At 37.5% G+C, this 16192-nt stretch overlaps 1 protein-coding gene across 2 annotated transcripts in view; it reads right to left on the minus strand.

Annotated features, from left to right (window-relative positions):
* Positions 1-7072: 7072 nt before the first annotated feature.
* cpne9 (copine family member IX) overlaps positions 7073-16192 on the minus strand; it is a 162054-nt gene continuing 152934 nt past the window's right edge. The window contains exon 21 of one of the 2 annotated variants that reach the window (XM_015395002.1): positions 7073-8763. In XM_015395002.1, the coding sequence (XP_015250488.1) occupies positions 8581-8763 (183 nt within the window). In that variant the 3' untranslated portion in view covers positions 7073-8580. The remainder of the gene's footprint in view (positions 8764-16192) is intronic. The other variant, XM_015395001.1, reaches the window with a different exon arrangement.

Consider the following 16192-nt stretch of genomic DNA (forward strand, 5'->3'; position numbering starts at 1 on the left):
TTTCGTTCCCTCCTGTTTTTGCCGGAGTTTGTCTCGCTTGCCGTGTATGCTCTGTGCGACACCAGACTCTTTCCCCATTTGATTAGCAGATTATGTTTTGTATGTTTCCCCAAAGCGGATGTGTTTTACTTTGTAAACGTGTTCCACTTCCTGTCAGACCTATGAAATTGCTGCTGAATTACTGTGTAGGCCAGCTGAAACAGACCTGGGGTCTATCTTAGCCAGATTTACACAAGCCCACTTGTAGAAAATCATGTCTTGGTGATATCCCCTTTTACTTTTAATGAGAGCTAAATGCCACGACCTCGTCCAAAGAAATTTTCTGTCGGATCAGATCAGATGCAATATTGGATCCGGTGTGTTCTGGCCTGTAGAGTCGAGTTTCCCCCCAGGGCGCTAAATGCCTGGACCTTGTCTGACCCGATTTTTTGTCGGATCGGATGCCAAACTTGATTCGGTGTCATGAAGCGAGGACAGATGGACCCAGTATTCAAGGAGAGACAGTCAGTAGGAAAGTTCAAACGTTTATTAAATAAAACAAAACAAAAGCGGAGCTGTGGCTCGCGGACACTGCAGGCGGGGGGGCGGGGCACCGCCTAATCTCAGACACTCTNAAAAAGATAGCTGCCTGGGGACAAGCACATAGGATGGCCATATGTAACCATATCACCAGAATGATTGACAATTAGGGTGACCACTTATTTTGATGATCCTGCACTACACCTTTCACCTCTTTTAGTGGGAGTGGTGGCATACGGTGCTTAGAGGCATTTGCGTCCTGAAGACACTTTAAAATTCAATTCATTCATTAAATTCATTCAGGTTTGAAACGTTCAAAAGACCCTTAACCTCAGATTTCTCCCTCAGTGTGTCAGATCACTGCTCCCAAAGTGATGAGCTAAACACTGAAGAAAATATTTCCCCACTGTGGGAACTTTTTAAGCCCTTTACTGATTCCACATAGACTGTGGCAAACAGGAGTTAATGCTTTCCCTCAGCAATGGCTTTCAGGCACTATTCCATTAAAATGTGTCGTTCTTGTTGAGAGATCAGCTAAGAGCCTCTTTGAAGTTTCTGATTAATGTTCTTCATACCTGGAAAGTCAGTTTAGTTGGACGCCTGTTCCCTTGCCAGTTTCCAGTTCTACCACTCTCTCTCCAACTTCAGATGAGGAACTACACAACGATCTGACATGTCTGCTGGGGTCCTACACTGAGGTCTATTCATTGTGTGATTATTTTTCTAATGTTCTCTAACAAACTGCCTTCAAAACCAGGCTGTGTTTATCCCATATTGGCATGTGGGTTAAAGTTCCTTACCCACAAGCAGAAACTCACGGAAAGCATGGAAGAATTACAACCTTTCCGTTCTGCATTGGAATCCTCCTGGCGGTTCTAGGGTGCAGGACACTGAGGAGGAGATTTGGATGTGAATAATAACAAGAAGCAATGTGAGCAGGTATCAGAAGGTGAAAAAGGTCTTATCGGTTACAGCAGGGTAGGCAGGAAAAGTTAGTGGAATCATAGAGTGAGTTTTGAAGGAAACTTTTACAACATTGGGTATATTGGTGGGTGGACAGGTAGAACTGACAGCCATGTGGAGGACATATGGAGCAAAGAGAAAGCCAGTGAGGTGGTTTTAAGGCCAGAACACACTAGTTGTGTACGAGTTTTTAATCTGGGATCCAATTTTTCCATGTCCCACTGCAGGGTGTTAAGACCTGCACAGACTTTACACTTCTGTCTGTGTTATGCACAAATTAAAACAATTTCCCACATTGACTTGGACAGATTATGAAAAGTTATACATATTTTCTTTTTAAAACACGGGCACATTCTGGAAATCAAAGCCCCACTCAATGAGATTTTGCAGCATCTCAAACCAGAACAGACAGAGAATGTTCATATGCCTATTAAAAACATAATGAGATCTATGTATTATTTTTTTGATTTGATTTTGATATACTCTAATAATCCCAGAGGGAAATTACTTCTCTGCATTTAACCCATCCCCTTGGGGAGCAGTGAGCTGCCATTGTGAGGCACCCGGGGAGCAGTGTGAGGTTAAGGGTCTTGCTCAGGGACCCAGAGTGGCAGTCTGTGGGAGTGGGGGATCGAATTCACAATCTCAGGATTGAAAGCCCTATGCCCTAACCACTAGGCTGCCACTCCCCTTACATATTAAGAGAAGAAAAACATTATTTTGTTTTTTTTGAGGCTCAAAATGGATCAATATTTTACTATATCTGTTTTCTGTCCTCCTGAAGTTTTTTTTTTTTTTTTTTCTCTCGAGGAGATTGATAAATTGCATTTTCGTTCCCTCCTGTTTTTGCTGGAGTTTGTCTCGCTTGCTGTGTACGCTCTGTGCGACACCAGACTCTTTCCCCATTTGATTAACAGATTATGTTTTGTATGTTTCCACAAAGCGGATGTGTTTTACTTTGTAAACATGTTCCTCTTCCTGTCCGACCTATGAAATTGCTGCTGAATTACAGCGCAGGCCAGCTAAAACAGACCTGGGGTCTATCTTGGCCGGATTTACACAAGCCCCCTTGTAGAAAATCGTGTCAGGTGTGATCATCCCCTTTTACTTTTAATGAAAGCTAAATGCCACGACCTCGTCCCAAAATTTTTTCTGTCTGATCAGATCAGATGCAATATCGGATCCGGTGTGTTCTGGCCTGTAGAATCGAGTTTCCCTCCAGCGCGCTAAACGCCAGGACCTTGTCTGACCCGGTTTTTTTTCTGATCGGATTCCAAATCGGATTCGGTGTGTTCTGTTTTTTATCCAGAGGACTTTAGAAGGGATTGGGGTCTTGTTGGAGAGATATCTTATTGAACATTGTTGACAAACTCAAGCATTTAGTAGGCAGCCTTGGAAAAAAAAAAACACCCCAAAAACTCAGGTAATGTTTCATTGAAGTCAGACATGGGAAACTCCAGATCTCAAGAGCTGGTATCCTTCAACTTCAAGATGTTTCCTTGGTCCAACATACCTGAATCAAACGATTGAATTACCTCCTCAGTATGCTGTCGATATCGCCAGTCTCTTAGTTGTCTACGGTAACTGCTTGGTTCAGGTGTGTTGGACCATGGGTCAATTGCCCAGCAATGAGAAACTGGATGCCAGCTCGTCATATACTCCAGGTGATGACAAGATAAATGGCAGATGTGAAGAAAGCATACCAGCAGATGTCTTCAACATCAAACAAAAACTAAGCAAGAAAACACAGATTCAAACCTCCGAACACTGGAACTAAGATCCCTTTACACAAAGAAAAAAATTAAACATGCATTTTGATGAAATAGATTAGATTTTTGCCCTCAGCCACCCTACCTCCTCGCTGTTATCCTGTTCTCTGCTCATTGCTTTGAGCAGCTCAGCCCAGGTCAAAATCCGCCTTTAGAACATCTACTTCTTGCAGCTTTACGCTTCTACTGTATTTGTTTCATCTCATGGAAACTTATTATTTGATTTCCACCAATGTTCAGTTCAACACGGCAGGCTGCCACTTAATTCCTACTGTCAGCATAGATCACAGCATTGACATCAAACTCCATGGGGACTCCTGGCAGACCTTATATGTCAACCTGTCCATCAGCAGCCCTGAGGGTGATCAACATGAATACTAATGAAAGCACAAAAGAAATAGTCACACAACTTAATGACTAGTTGCACCCCACCTCCCCCCACATCAACATTATCCTTGGCTTGCTTTCTTGCTGCTGTGTTTCAATGTCAGATTAGAGATCCTCCATTTCTTTTTATTTTACTTTATGTGCAGATGTTGCATCAAACGGGTATCATGTTATCGCTACTGTGTACTAGAGGTGTCACAGAGATAGATGACGCACATAGAGTATGTATCCAGTAGAGAAAGGTAGTAGGTCTTGCTGGCATTGATACATGAAGGTAAAGCTTTATGTTTTTATGAAAATATCTCCTTATCAAAATCTGGCTGAAGAAGGTTTAAAAACTCCTAATAGTATCAGCGCTCTCTGTCAGATATGGGATTCCTTTTAGGCAAAAGATAAACAAAACAATAAGAAAATACAGTAATTTTTTATCAGTTTCTTGGACCAGAGTTTACAAGCATTTATGAACATTACCTGGCACATCGCAATATATTTTTAGATGGATTTAAAAACCCAACAGACTGCACACAGAAGAGGAACAGAAGCTATGTAAAGAACTCTGCACCTCATATCTTCTATTTATTATCCCTTTAATCAAGAGGCAGGCATGTTTTGAAAGGATGAATAGTCTGGTAGAAATATCTCAAAATCAATACATCTTCTGTTCTCTCATGCAGAAAAAAAACCCAGACATCCTCCACAATGAACTTCTATTTAAAAATACTTAATCATCCCAGAGGAAAATGAAATGTTAAAAGGCTTCTTACCTTTCATGATGGAAGTGCAAAAGGATAAACAGTTTACAGCAGAGGTCTTCAACAAACCTTTGGTTGATATGTCTTTTTTTTATATTCCTCCCTGCAATTTTTTTCACTAATTGAAATTTCTTTAAATACACATTAACATGAATTCAACACACTGTAGTAAGCAGATAAATGGAGGCAGAAGATGTCTTTCAGTCATCAATGCACACATTCAGCGACACACAGGAGCTCTTTCAAGCTGGGCACCGTTTCATTTACAACACCTGTCCCATCAACCAGGAATCAGAATCAGAAATACTTTAATAATCCCAGGGTGAAATTACTCCATCTTTAATAGAGTGACTATAGGACCAGTTTGATATAACACAATTTCATACAATATAAGTAATTAGGGGGTCCCCGCTCCATCTCGCCATCAGTTTGGGGTTCCTTGGCCTGGAAAACGTTGAAGACCCCTGGTTTAGAGGATAAACCTGATGGACACCGACTTGATGAGAATAAAGATTCCACCAGAAATGTGTCTAATGACAAATTTTTCTGCAAGAAGTTTCTCGATCGTTCTGCATGGAGTTTGCATGTTCTCAATGTGCATGTGTGGGTTTTCTCCAGGTACTTCAGCTTCCTCCTACAGTCCAAAAACATGATTTTAGGTTAATTGGCATCTCTAAATCCTCCTTTGGTGTGCGTATGTGAGCGCGCATGGTTGTATGTGTCTCTTTGCTATCCTGTGACAGACTGGCGACCTGTCCAGGGTGGACCCCGCCTCTTGCCCGTAGACTGCTGGAGATACGTACCAGCCAAAAAATAAATAGGAGAAAATGGATGGATGGAAGCCCAGGGGGCATTAGCCTTTTTTACAGATACCGTCTTAAGGTTATCATTTTCTGGAGCAAAACTGTGTAGCCAACCAGCTTCTCTTTATGGTCCTCCAATCTATATATGCTTAAAATGGTGAGTCAGGACATGCAATAAAAAAAAAAAGGCATGAGCCAGAAATGTCTCTTTTATGTATATATGCTCTTTAATCTGAAATCCACATAAAATCTTTTAGTGCAGTGTAATAAAGTTAACAAGTACAACATAACATAATCAGCTTATATTTTATATTTTGGTCAACTTTAGGAAATAACAATACGCACAAATTTGATAACAAAACACAGCAAGAAATTCAAAACAGTTTTTCCTAATCTCTACATTCGTCTTATCGGACAATCTTCAAAATAATTCAACATACATTATGCAGAAAATATTCCTACCCCTGGTATTTTTTACTGCACACTTCAATTAAGTTTTATAAGACAAATACAAGTAGAGCAAAACTGAGGAGGAAGGAAAATTATGTAACTTAAAAGTGTGGTAAGCATTTGTACTCACTGTCCTTTCCTCTGATAACACTAAAAACGTCCAGACTGCCTTTAACGTCTCCTAGTGGTGACAATTAGAGTTCCCCTCGGTGTAATTTAATCTCAGTATAAATCCAGCGGCCGTATGAAGGCCTCAGAGGTTGTAACATCAGAGAATAATGAAGAACAAAAGGGAAATTGAGCTGATGGGTCAGTGAAAACACTGTGTAGTGGTTAAGTTATGAAGAACTATTCCATGTCTGAACGTCTCACAAAGGTTTGTTCAATACATCATTTGAATATGGAGAGATCATAGCACAACTGAAAAACGTATAAAGACTTAGATGTGCATCTAATCAGGCAGTCAGGGTAGGAGAATTAAAGCTGGGTGGGAAAATATTTAATCAAAACAATGATTTGCCATGTGCTTAACAAATCTGGCCTTTAAACTATTGGGCAAGATGATCCTCTTCATATGTATTATTTGAAGTTTGATCAATGAGGGAAAAGATGAAGTATAGAAAAGATTTACTGCACAGGAAAGAACAATTTTGAGTGTATCTACGAAAGAAAACTAATAAAACACCTGAACGTACCAAACCCACTTCACACAGAGGCATCGGACTGAAAAACATTCACAGCTGTAGTTTTAGTCAAAGATGTTTCTACATCATACAGTATGGACTTAGGGGTTTGATTACAAATGCATGCCACACTTTTATGATTCATTTTTGAAATTCAAAAAATTATTCCTTAACTCAGAACTCCTTGATATTTGTTGTTGGTCCATTACATAAAGTCCCAATAAAAGTTTAATACTGCAAGGTGATACATTAGTAAACACTTCAAGATGAGTGAATCAATCTGCAGCAGACTGGTTATGTCATCTGAAGAACAGGTGCAGAAGATTTACAGACGTCTAATTTAAGAAAACAAGTTAAAACATTAGTTATCATATACATATATATTATATAAATAAATGCCACAATCTTAAATTCTTTAAAATGTATACAGTCAAATAGACAGAAATCTCAGCAGTGCCTTAATCACCCCTTCAGTGTTTAGTAGAATCAACACTTTTTAATTTTCATGACCCTTCATATAAAAAAAATAAAGTTTACAATGTTCTGCAAAACACAGAGCAAAAGAGTCAGCTATGAAACCCACACATGGAAACTTACAAAGACAGAAAAAAAAGCAAAAAAAAAAAAATGGTTTTTTTTATCAGGTGTGGGGGAGAGTAAGGGTTATGCATTTTTCCCCAACATGCAAAAGAATAATAATGACAAATGATTAAAAAAAAACCAAACATATATTTACAAAGCCCACATTGAACACTGCTTCAAACCGCCATAGTCAGACATGAAATTGACGGATTTTACACAGACTTTGCATTTCTAGGTCTGTAAATTCTACTCAGTTCTTGGTCGTTTTCACACCTGACATTTGTCTGGATGTGTTCATGCACTCGTATCTTTCAGATGGTTTAGAGCTGTACAGTAGTCATGCATAATATAGATGTCCAGCTATACAAAGAGTGAGCACTAGGTGGCAGCCTTTCCCCACTTTGTAAGCAGTTTCATTCTGCAAGTAAAATGTAAAGTAATAACAGGAGCGGACGGTACATGCATAAGGCAAACACTATGCTAGGAGTCAGTCGTATTGCTTTTCATAGAATGTGCATTGATCCTAGATTAGCATTAATTTGATCTATATATGCATACTTTTTAAACACTAATGTAGGGACATCACTGATATGCAGCCTTTATCTGGGTTCTATGGTTTTCCTTCTTTTCTGGCATCAAACTAAGCAAATTTCTAAGTTTTGTTGTTTGTTTTTTCTACCTTATTGAGTCCTTGAGCATATCTATGTCTTGTCTCCTCTCTCTTACCCTTGTTCCTCTTTTCTTCCCTCTACCATAATTCCCTCCCTCTGGCTCTTTTCTTTCTTTATTTCCTTCTATCCTTCCTTCTTCCTAACCCCCTTCCTTTCCCCCACCTCTCTGCAGGACAGCTGGAGAGACTGGCATTTCTCTCGCAGCAGGGGTGGAATATGCACCCAGCATCAGCCCACGCTGGGCAAAGAGAAGGTGGGTGTGGTGTCGCAGACAGAGTCATGCATGTTCGTGAGCGTTGGTGTGAATGTAAGTGTAATATGTGTGTCTACTTCTGATGCAACATTGGACCCTCACCCTGGATCTGCCAGTGTTCGTCTGCAACCTTCACATGAGCAATTTAGTCTGCCCCAGTCTAATTGCTCAGGAGAATAAATCACTCTGAGATGTGAGAGACAACTAGAGTGAAATAGGGTTAAAACTCCTTTGGCCAGAGGCTGTTATAGGGACAAGTTATAGCTCATCAAGGGCCTAGAATTGATTTAGCTTCAATTGAATAGCAAATTTTGCTCCTAATTGGACAGAATAAGAAATGTCAAAACAGTTTGTAGATAATTGTGGAACATTCTTCATTAGGGGTGTCCGATAAAGACCCAATGATAGGAATGTTGAGGTAAATACTAGACATCCAGTTCTGAATGTCAATTCCAGAAGGTTGCAGTCAGGGTTCAGTCTTACTGCTCTTTAGTAATGTAATTGAAAAGTAATAGGAGGAAGAAGAGCAGATGAGTTACAGCAGCAGGTGGGTCAAGGATGAGCGACTGCTGTGCAGATGGGGTGTGCCTGTTTAGACTCGCTGTGGATAAGAGAGCAAGAAGGGCAAGCAGATGCTTGATCCTCCCTTCTTTTTGAAGTGTCAAATAAATGTAAGAGAAGGTAGCGACAAGAAGTCTAGGAAGGCGAAAAAGGGAGATACAAAGGGATATGTGACGGGGTATGCCGGTCACATGTGACGGTGCAGCTGCGGCAGTGGGGAGGAGGAAAGGGCCGGTCGCGGTTCAATTCCTCGGCTCTTCATAAATGACAGCAGCTGGTCTGGGATCTCAGCGAGGACATCTTTGGCCAGTCGGGCCATGCTGAGAACCTGGTTACCGGATCTGTCGATGTAGTCTCTGAATGGAACAAACTGGAGGCAGAAAGAAAGAAAATCTGTCACACAGAGTCGTACAGATACCACATGTTGTTGTGCTACAACCACAGATTTCAACATGTTTCATCAGAATTTTATGTGATAGATCAACACAAATGAGTGCAGTGTTTTTCAGGGTGGGGGTTTGGCTCTGAGCTGCAGAGAAGAGCTATGGCAGAACCCAGATGAGCCGCAGACATGTGGACTTCAGGCTAAATGATGTCTGATGGCAAAACAATACACATCATTTGATCTAAAGAAAAAAAAATTAATCCTGATTTTAAAGATTTTATTGTTAATTAGAGTCAGCTGTCTCATTTCTTATCAGAAACATAATTATTGGACGAATGGAAATAATTTATTATTTGAAGAGGATATAATAAAGGATTTTGGTCTTCTACACTGAAAGAAATAATGCCACCGCTTTTGGCTTTTACTTAATCAAATTTAGTTACTTTAACACAATTGTTATATGTCATACCTTGCTAAACAATTATGTTAAAGTAACTAAAAATGATTAAGTAAATGCCAAACGGTTGCATGATGTTTTTCAGTGTAGCAAACCTTATGGGGACTTTTCTTGTCTTTGATGGCCATTCATAACTAGGGATACCCCGATCTGATATTAATCTTGGATATCGGTCAAATATAAGCCAAATAATTATAATATAAGATCTTATCAGCAAGCATCTAAAATTTCTGATATTTTAATGCTGATAGAAACACATGCTATTCTACATGAGTCCATAGTTTTTATACCTTTCCTTGTTGACTTTTCTTCCCTGTTTTAGTAATATAACTTGGAAACACATTCTCTAACATTCTAAAGTATAAAAAAAGTAATAAAAGCTAGTGTGATTTATACTAATATCGTATCGGGTCAAAATAAATTTTGGTCAATTCTAAAAGCTGCAAATATCGGGATGGGAAATGAATACGTATTACTGGGACATCCCTACTCATAACAACAGATTCTCCTACTTGGGCTGAGACCAGAAACAGAAGAGCTGCACTTATACTGATGTTAGATTCCACATATTTCTTAATCAGGTCATTTAAAAAAAACAAATGTTTACATTGGATCTTATTTGGGGGTATCAGAGTAATAAAGGGCTACTGTATATACAAAACCAGTTTTCTGATTTTTAATCATAAATGTCAGATTCATGCATTCATCCCTTCATTGCATCACTTAACATTAACCTGTGTATCACTTTGTGTTGATTTGTCAAATGAAATACTAAGAGATTGCTTTCAAATGGTTGCTGTAAAGGTAAAAAATGTCTAGAAACAGAATTTGAGTTGGTCTACGGAATATTTAATGATTTCATGCTTGCCAGATTGAAGTAGGGCTTATGCTTCAGCTTATTAGAGAAAATGTCCTATTTATTTTTACATAAGCATAGGAGATAATGTTCTTCAGTTAGGTAGATAAAAAAAACCCCATCAAGACTGTATTTTAGTACTCAGTTTCTTTAGTCTATATCAAGAAAAGCAAATGAGTTAAAATACAGGTATTTGCAGTAACCAGGAAATGATAAAAGATAAAACTATATGGAAAAAGATGGGAGCTGAGCACAGATGAATGTGGTCTGATAAAGAAGCACTACAGTAAGCTTCCAGCAAATAAATCAGTTGAATTAATAGCCAGCTGAAAGAAGTTGTTTGACTTTGGTGATGTCTCTGGGGTTGCATAATTGTCTGAATGCTGAATAGTTGTGTCTAGGAGAGGCCAATAAAGCTACACTTTAGAAAATAAATAAAGAAATAAAAAAAAAAGGAAGCTCAAGAGAGAACCTTTGGCCTTAGGCTATAAATTCTGAAGGGTTTAGATAAGTGGATTTCCAAACTGTGGGAAGTTCGGAAATCCACTTCAGGTTTCTTTTCTTTGGGAAATTCTTTACGTGTCCTTTGCCAATAGTGTAATACTTTACAAGTAGCAAAAGTAAAAGCCTTAATAAAACAAAATATATATTTTTAAATAATCCTGATTAATCAAATCTTACAAGCTTCTGAAAAATATTTGGACACATATTGCCAGTCAAGATGTGTGATACTTACAGACGTGCCAAAGAAGGCTGAATACTGAGATTTAATCAAAAGGTGCCACAGTAAAGAGGTGGCTTAAGCAGGTGCAAAATGATGTGACCAATTACTGTAACCTCTTTTTATTTGCCCTTGAAAATAACTGTATGTTATTGTGTAAATTAAACAAAAAAATATCACATGAAAGTAAAAAGAAAAGGTTTAATGTGATTCATCCCGATTTTAATTTTTGATATCATTAATACTTTAAAATTTCTAAAGGGAGAACCATGATGGGCCATCCATGATGTTTGGCATAAGCAGACCACTGCTAATAGTTCATCAAAGAATTAGAAACAACACTTTCCATACTGGCTTCATGCCAAAAATACAAACTCATTTTATTCATATAGGGAAACTTCGTGACCAAGTATCACAGCTGTTAGGCCTATTATATCACTATTCACAATCAGATCTGACCACAATGATCTTCCTATAAAATTGACCTCCTCAGTTGGGAAGAACAAACACCTCTAATTTTTACATTTTAAACAGTTCAGACCATGTAGATGTCCTAATACAACACAAAAAATTTGTAACAACAATTTGTAACAAACATTCAATGGTACTTCATGGTCAAAATGAAGAACCATTGAAATTTTAGCAGCATGTATAGAAAAATGAGCCTGATAATCTCTTAGTTTCTCCAAAGCTTTGCAATTGCTTTAACCACTGATGACAATGTTAATCTCAGTATAAGGTATATTTTTAAGACAACATTTGTTCTTAGTTTTTTAAATTCACTGAAAGTAATACTTACCTAAAGGTAGAAAATGTTCATTTAGAAAACGATATTATGCCCCCTCTAACAAAGTAAAGCAAAATAGCACACATTTTTTGTTCCCCACCCGATCCCCAAATACCAGCAATATATGACATGAGCATCGTTACACTCCTAATGTGTTGGTTTTTAAAAACAATAATCCATCTTAAGATTCAGATTTCTTTCACATAGGTCTTTTTGGTGAGCTGCTTCTGCCTCTGTGCTTCCTACTTAATACCTGCTATGAAACTACCTTTTTAGTCACAAAACATGTTTTTTGACGTGACTATTTCAGGCAGGGATTGTCATCATGGTTTAAAGGCTTTAAAAACAATGAATAGTTTAATTCTCCTCTGTTTTATCTATTTTAAATGCATTAACCACAAAAACAGGCCAGCGCTGCTTATGATAATACAGGCAGGTTTTATCAGTTAAAGAATAAATGGTTGAATATTTCAGAGACCAAAAGACCACATTATCTGTCATACTTTAAGGCAAAGTGAATATACATAACTATAGTATATCAAAAAATAAACAATTGTGAGGACAAACAATTAGGAAGCAGAAAAGTTATTGTGATAAAAACTGTGGAGTTTTAAATGCTGCTGGCTGACTGAAGGAAAGCAATTATACTTCTGTGCTCAGGGCAATCATTTAATGAGAAGGTCCTGAACTGGTACTGGCTGAGGGTGAGATGACAGCAAACAGTGACTGCAAGATGACTGTGCTGTGTTAAAAAGTTATTTCAATTTTTCTTTAAAACTTGTTGTTGTTTTGTTTTCCTTTTTTGTATTTGAATAAGACATGAAATGTCCACCACAGAAGTGAAAAAGTACTGTGCACATGGAAATAATAATAATAATAATAATAATAATGATCAAGAAGATGGACAAGAAAACCTAGAGAAAAGGACTAAGATTGTATTTACATCAGAAGTCCATTGGTCTACCTGTCTGGTCTGGAATTTACTTTTTACATTTGGTCCTGTATTCAAATACGGTAATACTTTTTCTCATTAGACTATAACTCCCAGTGGTCAGAAATTTACAAGGGCAAGACAGAACACAGACCCAATGCCTATTCCGCAAAACCAATATAGGGGATTAAGCCAAGATTTGTCCATACATGATGATTTAATTTCCCTTTTAGATTAATAAAGTAATTCTGAATAGAACTAAATGAATTAAGCTCAGCTTGGTTTCACAAAAGCAGAAGCATACATGGTGATTTATGCTGTGTAGCTAACCAGCTTAACCAGGTTAACAGCCAGACTTTTAAAACCCTGGTGCCTTTTCTGTTCAGTCCTTTCCACACAAATAAAAAATTAATGAGTTTTGTCAGTGATTCTTTTCTCTTATCTGCATGTTGTGTTATTTATTATCAGTCTACAAAAAAAGCCACTAATACATATTTTTCTAGTCATCACAATGGTAATCTCTACCATCACTAACTATATAATTCTCCATGTGAACATTGTTACTGTTAAGTTGTGGTTTTTAAGATGACTGTCCTTCCTTCCTTCCTTCCTTCCTTCCTTCCTTCCTTCCTTCCTTCCTTCCTTCCTTCCTTCCTTCCTTCCTTCCTTCCTTCCTTCCTTCCTTCCTTCCTTCCTTCCTTCCTTCCTTCCTTCCTTCCTTTTTCTATGCCATTAATGATGTACCCAAGATTTGATATCTAGTCTCCCACAAAATGCCACAACATAAAGTAATATATATTGATAATCTCTAAGATGTTACATGTTACAATATCAGCTTCCTTTATTCATTTTTAAATAATTTTTTTTTCAATAATTACAAGCAACTCCTTGAATTGTATGTTTTAGGAAAGTGGTTGGGATATATTTATCTATTTTTTTATATTGATTAATCTGTAAATTGTGAAATCAACTGTAACCCCAAATCTGTGATTGACCTCATGGTCTCTTGAAGAAAGCTCTGGACCTGCATTTTACTTAATTTCTTATATGTGGCTGCACATAGCTGTACCTGTTGAGCCTTGCTTTTCTTTATGAAACAGATAAAGCCAAGATGGACTCATAACGCTTGGTCGAGCAAGGTTTTATCTCTTATTCTGGAGTTGCTAATTCAACTTTTGTGAAATAGGCCTCCAAAAATGTAGGACAAGTACTGTGGAATCTTGACTGCAGCAGCTCTATTTTGCATAGTTGCTATTTTTACATTTTTTTTTACACACCAGAGTCATTTTGAAAACAGACCAAGACCACCTCCTAAAGTCAGTTTTAGTAGTGTTGCTCAGTTCAGACCAGACTTTGTTGGTTTTCATTCATCTGCACGAAAGGTGGGGGAAAAGCTCTGGTCTGTTTAAAAGAGGAACAAATGTGGCAGGTATAAATACCCCCCCGAAAGATATCATACAGGATAATAATTAAAAACAAAAAAACAACAGATCGAAACAGTAAAGAACACCTTCGTAACAATAATAAGCTGGTGGACGTGAACTAAAGAAACTAGTCAAAATGTGTGAAAAACAAAAAAAACAAAACAAAAAAAAAAATCAGGAAAACCAAACACCACTAGATCATGACAGCCACTGTCTTTGCTCATGGTTGAAATCAACCACCTATAGTTCCTTGAGTGATTGCTCACATTAGTGTGTTTCAGAGCTATTCAAAAATCTGGAAGAGATATGAAATGTTTTTTTCTGATTGCACTAGGGTTTAGATCCAAAACACGATAATTCGAGAAACTGAAAAAAACAACAACAAATAAATAAATAAATAGGAAATAAGAATGTCCTTACTTTCATATGGATGAAATGTAAAACCTATTTTTTATATGTGTGAGGCTAATTCTTCTAATTCAGTACTGATATTTCAATCATGTAATCAATGATGTTGCAAGGAACTCTTCTTGTTCCCAAGATATCATTAAGATAACAATTCCAAACGATTCAAATTAAAGCAAATGTGGTAATTGATTTGGTGCCAGAAGACTCTTTTTTGTGCCTTAATCATCAAAGAACTTAAATCCATAGAGGGTAAAATGATATTTAATAAAAGAAAACAAAAGCTGAAAGAAAGATCTGTGACATGGCAGCATACCAAAGGTTTAGATTGAGAATTGGTGGTGTTAAAGCAGAGCCAGTCATCTGTTGTATCATTGAAACTACACTTAAAAACAAGTGCTGTGATTGCATTCTTTTCTTTAGCTGCTAGTATAAATATTCCCTTCAAATCATGGCTAGAAGATGAAAAACAACAAAATGATTGAATGTGACAATCACTGCAGGAAGAAAGTCTTAATCACAAAGGCTTCTTACTGTAAATCTATGCAATTTTAAAACAAATGCATACTTTAGAAGTAAATAGATGGCAGATTTTTTTGAGAAACTTAAAGCTCTATAAGGATGCTTAATAAACATATTTCCACATCAATATGTGGAAATAAACATAGTATGATATTATTATGAAAAAATAATCAAATACATTGCCTAACATAAAGTAGAGAAGTTCCCTTTAACTGATGGTTTATGATATGAAATCTTACCGCTCCTCCTCTAGGTATGGGGACACCGTATATTCCCACTGTAAGGACTCATTTATCATCACACTCTGCAAGCTGTCAGGCCAGTCATCCCCACTCCTATCTGAATATTTAATAGCACATTGTTACCACCAGTCTCTGTATTTGCTTCCCATTTATGTTCTCATATCTCTAAAAGGCTCTTTAAACCAACTGCTGGCAGATGTGGTTTTATCGCCTTGCGGGGGTTACCGCCTGCTTATAATAAAACACACAGCAGAACATTCTTTTTTTCCAAAAGAGCATGGCTGATTTTAGATCTGTTAATGGACGAATGGATATGTCTTTGAGGGAAAATGCACCAAGAACATCTTCACATGCATTTTAGCCACTTTCTTCATAGTTGCATAAGGTTTTCTGTTTTTTGCCGATAAATGCACTTTCAAGTGTTTATCAGAATAGTATTATGCTTAATGCATGAGGTAATGCAGTAAAGGAGGACCGGAAAACTATACATGGGCTGGGATACAATCCACAGGGTAAAAAACCCCAAAAGAAATAAGTTAAATGTATTTCTCTATGTGTATATATGTATATATATATATATAGTTGTGATAGGCAGCCCGGGCTATGCAAGCTAAGTGCAGGCAGCAAGTTTGCAGAAGGAGATTTGAAAAAACTAGTCAATTATCTATTAGGTAGCAATGGGTTGAGTGTGGGCATGTAAGTAAAACTACCTGCAGTTCAGCGGACAGGAATGAATGTTAGCCGGCGGATGACATCATACACACGCCACTTTGTTTTAAAAAAACATAAATATAAAAAATATAACCACGGATGTTTTTTTGGGACAGTGATTCACCTACATGTTATGAATGCTGCTGTACCATAAAGAATAAATGATGAACAGTTTAGTTTGTGCCTTTAAGTCGTTGCCCATAGGAAGACGTTACTTGGATATAACCTAATGGAATATCTTCAGAACGGCTCCAAATGACAAAAAAACTCATATGAGTGAGTAGAACATGATGTGAATAACGTAAAATCAAGGGCCCAATGTAAAAAAAAAAGTAGTTCCCCATTAATATAGTACTTC

Source organism: Cyprinodon variegatus, unplaced genomic scaffold (assembly GCF_000732505.1).
Source record: "Cyprinodon variegatus isolate N-32 unplaced genomic scaffold, C_variegatus-1.0 Scaffold718, whole genome shotgun sequence".
Lineage (NCBI taxonomy): Eukaryota > Metazoa > Chordata > Actinopteri > Cyprinodontiformes > Cyprinodontidae > Cyprinodon > Cyprinodon variegatus.